This window comes from Ursus maritimus, unplaced genomic scaffold, assembly GCF_017311325.1.
Source record: "Ursus maritimus isolate PB19 unplaced genomic scaffold, ASM1731132v1 scaffold_15, whole genome shotgun sequence".
Classification (NCBI taxonomy): Eukaryota; Metazoa; Chordata; class Mammalia; order Carnivora; family Ursidae; genus Ursus; species Ursus maritimus.
This window is the reverse complement of record NW_024423897.1, coordinates 182,521-192,855: the sequence shown is the minus strand read 5'-3', so window position 1 is coordinate 192,855 and position 10,335 is coordinate 182,521. Positions and strand designations below refer to the sequence as shown.

The 10,335-nt window shown below is 51.9% G+C and overlaps 1 protein-coding gene across 1 annotated transcript in view; it reads right to left on the bottom strand.

Annotated features, from left to right (window-relative positions):
- Positions 1-8,682, bottom strand: part of LOC103664758 (coagulation factor XII) — an 11,580-nt gene extending 2,898 nt beyond the window's left edge. The window contains 14 exon segments of the mRNA XM_040630237.1: positions 1-144; positions 678-827; positions 927-968; positions 970-1,063; positions 1,275-1,497; positions 1,594-1,796; positions 1,898-2,063; positions 2,212-2,316; positions 2,460-2,591; positions 2,734-2,844; positions 3,143-3,213; positions 3,370-3,469; positions 6,537-6,594; positions 8,506-8,682. Coding sequence (XP_040486171.1) covers positions 1-144; positions 678-827; positions 927-968; positions 970-1,063; positions 1,275-1,497; positions 1,594-1,796; positions 1,898-2,063; positions 2,212-2,316; positions 2,460-2,591; positions 2,734-2,844; positions 3,143-3,213; positions 3,370-3,469; positions 6,537-6,594; positions 8,506-8,667 — 1,761 coding nt within the window. The 5' untranslated portion in view covers positions 8,668-8,682.
- Positions 8,683-10,335: the final 1,653 nt, after the last annotated feature.

Below are 10,335 nucleotides of genomic sequence, written 5' to 3'. Positions count from 1 at the left end.
AGGCGTCGGTGCCGCCCTCAAGGAATCCAGCGCAGAGCATGCCGGAGGTAAAAGAGGTTCCGTGCACGTCGTGGGCGGAGCAGCGCTCCGAAGAGATGAGCGGCACTTGCGCTTCCTGCAGGAACCTGGAATATTCCCCAGCCCCTGCGAACCGAGAGAGCTTTCCTCACACCCCTGGCGACTCTGCTTGCCGCCCGCTAATTGGCCTCTATCGCAGCAAGCCCGTGAGGAAGAGGTTGCTGTTAACACCATTTCATAGACAAGAAAATTGAGACCAGAGAGGAGCCGGGATTTGAATGCGCGGGGCGGAGCAGGACTGCTTTGGAACCCCACCCCCACTTCCCACCCAGTGTCTCTGAACAATGCTCCCCAACTAGGGAACCGACTGCCCCAATGCGATGCCGGTATCCTTGTTAGCCCTTGCATCGCAGCGCCCAGAAAGAACCGAGAGAAAGTGTGATTCTCTCTGTACCCCTTAGGAGACCTGGGGGAACCCCTCCCCCCCAGCAGTGAAGCCCAGGCCCTGGCAGGAGCAGACTGCAGAGACAAGGGCCCTGCAAGTCCTCCCAACCCACCAGGTCAGCGCCACCTGTCCCTAGTGGTACCAAAACTACGGGTTTCTCTCGCCTACCCCCGTGGCCAGATGTGCCCCCGCCGCCCCCAGCCGTTCGGCCTACCCTCGAACTGGTGGCCCCAGCCGGCCACCTCGCAGAGCGCGGCCTCGGGCTCGGCTGGGCGGGCAGGGCCGCTCGGCAGGCACACCGGCTGAACGAAAGGCGACGGGAGCGCGCAGTGGCCGTCCGCTGTCTCCTGCAGGCGCAGGAGCGCTAACGCAGGCGGGGAGGAGCGTGAGACCCGGACGCCGGGACTCGGAGCCCTTCCCCACCCTTTCCCCCCAGGGTCGCCGCCTGGGAGCCAGCACGCACCCACGTCGTGCTGGTAGGTGAGGGGCGAGAAGGCCTCGTGCAGGTGGTACGCGCGCACGGCCAGCGTCTGGCACTGCTCACAGCTCTGGTTATGGCGGTCCTGGCCGAGCACCACCGTCAGCTCCTCCGGCGCTGGCCTGCGGGCGGAGGGGTGCGGGGGGGAAGCGCGCTCAGAGCCCGCCACTGGTCTCCTGCTCCTGAGCCCCTTGCTGGGTTGCAGCTTCCTCCTGGGACGCTGGGGAAGGGTGGGGAGAGGCAGGGCCAGGGTTCGGGTGTCGCGCGGAAGCTGGGCACGTAGGCGAGAGGAGCTAGGGTCCCGGGCGGGGCGCCGGGCGGGCGGGGACTCGCCGGTTCTGCAGGCAGTGAGCCGCAGTCAGCACCCAGCAGGAGGCGATGAGGCTGCCCGCGCAGAAACTGTGGCGCCAGTACAGCGCGGCGATGTAGGGGTGCGCCCCGGGCAGGGCCACCAGTCCCCCGACGACGCGGCTCATCGAGGACAACCGTTTCCGGAGCCGCTGTCCGCAGCCCGAACTGGGCACAGGAGTGGGCTGCTCCGGGGTGGCGCCCGAGGCTGTGGGAGCAGCCCAGGCTGAGTGCTGGGCCACCCACCAAGGGTTGGAAGGTCGCTCGCCGTACGCCCTCCGACTTCCCGCCCCTTCCCAACTACCTGGGGTCGGGGGCTGAGGCTTCTGCAATGCTGAAAGCGAGGGCAAGGGAAGGCCCGGGTACCCAGTGGGGACCCGGGTTGGAGACAGGCTCTGAGGAGCCGTCCCGTTTGGGGCCTGGCACCGTGCCAGGCGGCAATATTCCCAGCTCAGCCGGTCGCCACTCCACACGAAGCACCACGGGCGGGTGTCATTGTCCGGGTTCCTATAACCACGGAGGGGGCGCTGTTAAAGCGCGAGGAGCCCCAGAGGGCCCTGGGGCAGAGGGGGACGCCCTACCCGCCCTACCCGCCCCACCCACTGCACCGGCAGAAGGCATGGTTGCCTAGTCCCCAGTTAAGCGCTTGCTCTGCAGTCACTTTCTGATAGGTGGCCTCTGAGGCCCACGGTTGACACCGGGCGCCGGAGAGCACTATCTGGGCTCTACCGCGGTAGTCAAGCCCGCGGCCGTCGTAGCAGCGCGCCTCAGTGTCTGGGGAGAGAGGAGGCTCCTTGCAGCCAGGAACCGGTACGGCTTCCCACCACCCTCTCAGGCTCTTTCCCCACTCTCCGGACTCCCTTTCCGGGAGCCCTTCCTCCCTGGGGGCGGAGCTTCTGCTTCCCGCAAGATCCGGACTCACCCACATCGCAGATGCGTCCAGCGTAGCCGGCCCGGCAACGGCACAGGAGGTGGCCCTCCGCCTCTAAGCAGCTGCCCCCATTGAGGCACGGGTTGGTGCGGCAGACTGGCAGATGGAGCGCACTGAGCCACCTCTGGACCCAGAGACCCCCACAGAGAATTCCCCTTTCCTTGGACACACCACTATTTCCTAACAGCTTCTCCTCCCGACCTTTGGCCTTCCTCCCAGGCCAGTTCCCATCCACTCACCCTGGGTGGCCAGCAACTTGCAGTGAGCATCAGGACCCTTGCACTGACACTTGGCCACACCTGCCGGTTCAAGCCTATGCCATATTTCTTTCTCGTGGAAGAACTGGAGAAGCTGAGGCTCAAAGCACTTCTCTGGGGACAAAGGGGTGGGGGCAGTGGTCTCAGGAGAGGCTGGGATCTTGCCAAGTCCCTGGGGATTCAGAAACCTCTTCAGTAGGCCCAGGACTGCCCTGCTTCCCCAGCATCCCCTCCCCCGGCTTCACCATCTCCTTACCTCTCTGGCAGTGCTTCCCAGTGAAGTGTTCTGGACAGATGCAGTGTGGGTCATGTAGCATGTTCATACAGGTCCCTCCGTTCTGGCAGGGGCTGTGTTTGCTGCAGTGGTCTGAGAGGTGGACACAGTAGAAGGAAGAGTGGGGAGCCTGAGTCAGACAGCCTGGGTCATGGGGCCAAGTTCCTACCTAAACCTGCTTGTCTTGTGACCTTGGCACTCCTAAGTTTCCATGCTTTAGTTTACTCACCTGCAAAATGGGGCTACCTTCTCCAAGAACTTTTCCCTCTGGAGGGAGGGAAGGGTCTGGATGGGCCCAGAATACCAGGTGTATAGGGGCTGATGATACCCAGGAGAGTAACTAGTGGGGAGGAGAGGGCCCTGGGCCACCCCCAAAGGCTGTGTGTAGCACCTTTCACTTTCTTGGGCTCCAGGCAGTATGCCCATTGCTGGTCCTGTTCGAAGTTGGGGGTGGTAGCACACCTGTAGAAAGAGATAAAGCTTCCCTGCTCTGCCCAGGGGACTGCCCACCCTTCCCTCTCAGAGCCCCCTCTCTCCAAGCAGGTTTCCTTGGGCAGAAGGATGGGCAGAATCCATCTCCCACAGGCCCCTGCTCCCACCCCTTCTGGGTAGTCTTACCAGGGCCGTGGGCCAGGCCGGCCCCTGTGGATGCATTTGTGGTACAGTTGCCGGTTGTACCAGAAGGGAAAGTAGCAGGGCTCCCCAGTGACAGTGAGAACTGCAGAGATAACACATGCCCTGATGATGTTCCCCATGGCCCCTGCCCAGGTGCCACCCATCAGGGCCTGGTTGGAAAACAGACCCTTGGAAAGATCACTGTGCCTTTGAAACTGCTTCCTGCCTAAGAGCTTCAGTTCTGTAATCAGCTAGCTAGAGTGGACTCCTGATTTCACCACCTACTAGTCGTGTGACCTTGGGCAAGTCTGCAGCCCCCCATACCTAGAAGCGTGCTTGCCACAAAGTAGGCACTTAATAAATACTACGTGAATGTAGAAGTCACTTGACCACTCTGAGCCTTAGTTTCCTCCTCTGTAAAATGGTAATGATAATAGTATAGTTGACCCTTGAAAAACCCAAGTTTGAAACGCACAGGTGTGCTTACATGTGGATTTTTTTCAATAAATACAGTACTATAAATGTGTTTTCCTTACGAATTTCTTTCTTTCTTTTTTTTTTAAGATTTTATTTATTTATTTGACAGAGATAGAGACAGCCAGCGAGAGAGGGAACACAAGCAGGGGGAGTGGGAGAGGAAGAAGCAGGCTCATAGCAGAGGAGCCCGATGTGGGGCTCGATCCCATAACACCGGGATCACGCCCTGAGCCGAAGGCAGACGCCCAACCGCTGTGCCACCCAGGCGCCCCTCCTTATGATTTTCTTAATAACATTTTCTTTTCTCTAGCTTACTCTATTCCAAGAATACAATTTATAATACATCTAATGTGCAAAATATGTGTTAATTGACTGTTCACATTATCGGTAAGGCTCCTGGTCAGTAGGCTACAGTAGGCTATTAGTAGTTAAGTTTTGGGGAGTCAGAAGTTCTACGTGGATTTTCTACTGCAGTGGAGGGAGGACATCAGCTCCGCTAACCTTGTTGTTCAAGGGTCAACTATACAGTTAGAGTTTCAGTTTTGCAAGATGAAAAAAGTTCTGGAAATAGAGGGTGGTGATGTTTGCAGGACAACAGAACGTGCTTAATACCACTGACTTGTAGACTTAAAAACGATTATGATAGTAAATTTTATATTACGTATATCTTATAATAAAAATAACTTTTAATGATGCAGATATAATAGTACAGAAAACATAATTTTAAATGAAGAACAAGTTAAAAACAGCATGTCAAATGTGGTCCTATTTTTGTACAAATATATTTACGTATGCATAAAAAAGAAATCTAGAACGACATGCTCTGAAGTTTGTAGGAGTGTTTTTTAGAAGATAGTGGGTTATGGGGGATTTTTTTCTTCTTTCGCATTTCTGTAATTTCTAAAGTTTTTACAATGAAAATATTGCTATTATTATTTTTTAAAACAGTACCAAGGCATCTCTCTATTTGCCGCATTTGCAAATCTGTGCAAATTTATTTGTAATCCCCAAACCAATTCTCAAGGTGCTCTTATGGGCATTCACGGACATGTGCAGAACGGTGAAAAATGCGAGGTGCCTGACACACATGTTCCCAGCTGAGGCGAAACAAGGTAGCACTCTGCTTCTTGTCTCAGCTCTTCTGTAAAGAAGTGTCCTTTTCACGGCCTAATTTAGAGCCACCTTTTTGAAATCGTGTGCTTCTGGTAGAAGCTTTTACTGTTGCAAATGGCCCCCAAATATAGTGTCGACGTCCCTAAGGGCAAGAGGCCACGGCAGGGGCTGTGGAGAGTATCCCTGTGGGGGATGAGCTTCGTGTGCACGAGTCGCAGTGCTGCTGGGCACGGCTCCGGCATTAACGAAGCAACAGTGCATTAAGCATCTTGAAAGAGAAGCACACATAAAACAAGGTTTTACGTTGACGATTGATGAAAATATTGCGACTGGAGCTCACAGGAGCCTAACCTTGTATTTCCTCTGGGAACAGCCGTTCAGTATTCGCTAATTCAGTGTTCTCGGTGACCCTATAGAACGTGACAACCAGGAATGACAAGACATGACGATCTACTTCAGAGGAGTCTCGGAAGCTTATATGAGATCGCGTCTATCGAACACTTACACAGAGTCTGGCATGTAGTATGTGCTCAATAAACATTAGCTGCTCTTTTGTTGTTAAAGGCACAATGGCACTTGCTGAGGGAACAGGAATAAAGGAGGAGAGAGGTGTCTTAGATGGACCTTTAAGATGCCAGTGGGATGGAGAGAGAGGAGGAGGACCTCAAGTAGGTGGTTAGGCAAGGACAGCGCACCTAGGTTGTCTCAGGCAAGAGAGAGGAAAGCAGTGTGGTGGGGTGTGGATGGATGAGGAGAGGAGGCAGAAGCAGGCAGGGTTGGGTCTGGGGGGCCCTAGTGCCATGCTGAGGGGCTGGGCCTGGCCTCAGTACACCAGGCTTACCAAGGCAGTAGTTCACAATTCTAGGCAAATATTGAGTGGTTGGAAGAAGGAAGGCAATGGGGAGCTGTGGCATGGCTTGAGGAGGGGGGAGACGCAGACATCCCCCATTTAAAAGGGAGCTTGATAAATAAAAGCTAATAAGAGTTTAATCATTTACCACGCTGCAGTCTGTGGGCTGAGTGCTTTGCATGGATTAACAACTCATTTCTCCTCCACAACCCTAAGAGGTTTACTATTCCCAGCCTATATGGTTGGGGAAGTTGAAGCTCGGAGAGGTCAAGTCATTTGCCCAGAGTCACCCGGCACATAAGTGATGAAGCCAGGATTCAGAGGCATTTAGGCTCCAGAGCCCTGCTCTGATCCCTCCTTGTCCATCAAGGGCCCTGGCCTCTGTGTGGCGTGACTGATGCCTGTGAGATGTACTGAGGGCAGGGGAAGAAGAGGAGAGGCTAGGGAAATGAAAGACTGGAAGGCACTGGACTGGGCCCTCAGATACAGCTCAAGCCCTGCCCTCAAGGAGAGTACAGTTCACTATCAGTGTGGGTCCCCAGTACCCATGGGCACAAGCCCTGGTGCACAGTAGACACTCTGGTCTGAATGCCAGCCAAAGTGGGGACACGGTGAAGAGTATCCAGGATCCCTCCCCTTGCTCCAAGGACCCCAAAGCACCATCTGCACCCTCCCCACCATACTGATTCCCACCTGAGGGTCTCTTGGGAGGTGCAGCCAGGGTACTTACCCACTGTATGCTCATCCACTCTGTGTTTATGCTCCTTGGGGGCTTTCCAGGGTGGAATCTCCAAGGGAGAGAAGAGGGCAGGGAATTTTCTCAGAAAGTCATAGCCTCCCTCTGATCCCATGCCAGTTCTCAGCTTCCTCTCACATCTCAGAAATGCGAAAATTTCCTCAAAAGACCTAGACCCTTCCTCTTCCCATTGTCTCCTCAAGGTCCCCTCCCCCAGAAATGAAGGCCATGTCCTCATATCCACCAGCTCTGGCTGTCTCTCTCTCTCTCCTCCACCTGGGCCTTATAGTTTCTTCTTGCCTTTCCAAACAGACCTTCCAGTCACCTGGACCAAAAGGACATGAGCAGAGACCAAGGCTGTGGTAGGGCCCCCCAGGGCCATCCCAGCACAGTCCTCCTGGTTCCCAAAGCCCTCACCAAAAGCGCTGACTCCAGGCTTCCCAGCAGGGACCCCAGGAACAGCAGACCCCTCATGGCGTCTGTCTGTTAGTCCAGCTGCTTGCCCAGGAGTCCAGATCAATAGGATTGGTCAAAGGTCCCTGAGTCCTGGGAAGCAGGGATTGGTCAAGTTGCCCTCCTGGGCCTGGCAGGGCACAAGCTGTTTGTGGAAAGCCGAGCAGAGCAGCTCCCTTGCTAGGCCCCCAAGGGCGGAGGAGCTGGAATGTGGAGTGTGTGGATAGAATGAGGAGCTGGTCTCCCCATCTCTTTCATAGATAGTGGGACTGGAAGCAGGAAGAGAGACTTTATGTTTCAGGTCCTCCTGAGGGGAAGTTAAGGAGATCCAACAGAGGTTTCCTATGTCAGGGATCTTAGAGTCCATGGGAAATTTATCCGTATTCTATTGGTACCTAAAATTAACCACAAACTTTGCAGCTTAAAACAATACCCATTTATTTACAAATCTGTAGGTCAAAAGTCTGACACTGTGTGACTGGGTTTTCTGCTCAGGGTACCATGACACCGATCAAGGCCGAGTTCTCTGGAAGGTCTGGAGAAAAATCCACTTTCAAGGTCATTCAGATCATTGGCAGAATTCAGTTCCTTGCATTTGTAGGACTGAGATCCCAATTTGCAGGCTGTCAGCCAGGGGCCGGCCTCAGGTCCTAGAAGCTGCTTGTATTTTTGCCATGTGGCCCCCTCCACCTTCCAAGTCAGCAACAGAGACTCGCCCCCATGTTGACTCTCCCTCACACTTTGAATCTCCTCTACCAGTTAGAACCCCATTCCATTTAAGGGCTCACCTGATTAGGTCTGGCCCACCAAGGATAATCTCATTTTAAGGTCTGTTTATTTGGTACCTGAATTACATTTGCAGCATTCTTCTACAGAACACCTAGATTAGTGTTGTATTGAATAACTAGGATAAGGTATGCATACAGCACGGATCCTCAGGACCATCTTAGAATTCTACCTACCACAGAAAGGGAACCAAGAAAGTAAATGATCCCATGAGAAAAATGCTAAACCAAGAGCTACTACTAAGATGTGCAGTTGGAGCACAAGGGAGAGAGATGGGGTGGCATTATTGTTTCTCCTGCCCCAAAACCATGTACTGTGGTTCAGTAGTGACACCCTGATTTTCCCTTTGGGAGCCACTCCTCCGTCATCCTCTCTGTGTCTAGTGCTTCTAGCCCTACCCTCAGTTCTAGGGCTGGGTGTGTGACCTAGGTCTGGCCAATCAGAGCATGGTCACTCTAGACCACAGCCATGAGTTCAGGGATAAGCATATATATGTTTGGCCAATCAGAGGCAGCCTTGGGACTTTTGCCAGGACTTTTGGGAAAAAGACACTTTCTTCCCACTGGTGTCACCAGGAATGCAAGCCTGGAGATGGGGGCCATCTTTGTCACTGCTTAGGGAGAGCCTGCCTGAGAATGAAGCCTACACATAGGAAAAGCAAAACAAACAGGGAAGGAAGGATGGAGGGATGCTGTGGGAGTCAGCGTTCTCTGTTGATCCTCACCTCCTGGGATGCATGCCTTTGTACAGTCTCTTCCCACACTGCATCAGAATCAGAGCTGCTCTTTGTGTCCAACAGAATATGGGAGAAGCCCAGGTCATAAAAAGGATTGCAGTTTCTGCCTTGGTTTCTTGGATTGCTCACTCTAGGAGAAGCAGCTACCATGTTGTGAGGACACTTAAGCAAACCTACAAAGAGGCCCATGTGAGGAGAAAGTAAAATCACCTGCCAACAACCAAACCCAGTTTGAATGGGCCACTTTGGAAGTAGACACTGCAGCCCCAAACAACATCTGGCCTGCAACCTCATGGGAGACCTCAAGCCAGAACCATTCAGCTAAGTTGCTTCTGAATTCTCTCTCTCTCTCTCTCTCTCTTTTTGGTATAATTGATTCTTGAACTTCAGAAACACTGAGAAATGCTAATTGGTTGTTGTTGTTTTAAGCCATAAGTGTTAGGGTGATTTGTTACCCAGCATTTGGTGACTAATACAGATGGACTGATTCCTAATGACTTACCCCATCCCTCAGCTGAGGCAGGAGTGGGAATGTGATCCATACCTGGCCAATCAGAACACTGTGTCTCTCTGTCCTCAGTGGTTGGTTCAAAACGAACACCTGACCCAGACCAAACCAGTCAGAGGCAGCCCCACGAGTTTTGCTGCAGTCTTCAAGGTGGAGGCTTTCTCCTACCATAGAAGTTGCCTCATTGGTAAGAAGTGAGCATGGGGCAGCTGACTGCTGTCTTTAACATCTCAGAGAGTAAACCTGCCTGAGAATAAAGACAATGCAGATTAAAAGCAAAGTCAGAATATGGGAAAGACAAATTTTGAGTGACACTATTTGAGACCTGGGATCCAAAGACACATAAAGTCAGAACTACCACCTCTTCTTTTCAGTTACTTAAACCAATAAATTCCTTTTTTTTTTTTTTTTTTTTTGGCCGAAGCCAGTTTTAGTTGTAACCAGAAGTCCTAACTGATGCAAGACTTCATGTACTGTTACCAGGAAGTTCCTAAAACAAAACAAAACAAAACAATACCCCTCATGATTACTCTGTAAGTCAGTAGCTTATAAAATAGGGAAATAATGAGCTTAAAAGCAGGGACTGGAAGAAAAAAAAACAGCAGTGAACTTGAATCAGGAAACCTTCAATTCCATCTTGGCCGCTGACACCCACCCCCTCCTGTATGACCATGGGTCAGGGGCTCAGCTTCTATGAACCTTTTTAAAAAAAAAAATTCAAGTTAGTTAACATATAGTATAGTATCGGTTTTCGAAGTAGAATTTAGTGATCCATTCCTTATGTATAACACCCAGTGCTCATCACAACAAGCGCCCTTCTTAGTGCCCATCATTCATTCAGCCCATCACCCCACCCACCTCCCCTCCAGCAACCCTCAGTTTGTTCTCTATTGTAAGGAGTCTTTTATGGTTTTCCTTCCTCTCTGTTTTTATTTTGTTTTACTTTTCCTTCCCTTCCTCTATGTACATGTTTTGTTTCTTAAATTCCACACAAGAGTGAAATCATATGGTATTTGTCGTTCTCTGACTGGCTTGTTTTGCTTATCATAATACACTCCAGTTCCATCCACATTGTTGCAAATGGCAAGATTTCATTCTTTTTGATGGCTGAGTAGTATTCAATTGTGTGTGTGTGTGTGTGTGTGTGTGTGTACCACATCTCTCTCTCTCTTTTTTTTTTTTTTGAGAGAGAGAGAGAGAGAAAAGATTGGAGGGGCAGAAGGAGAGGGAGCGAGAGAATCTTTTCTTTTTCTTTCTTTCTTTTTTTTTTTTTAAGATTTTATTTATTTATTTGACAGAGAGAGACAGCC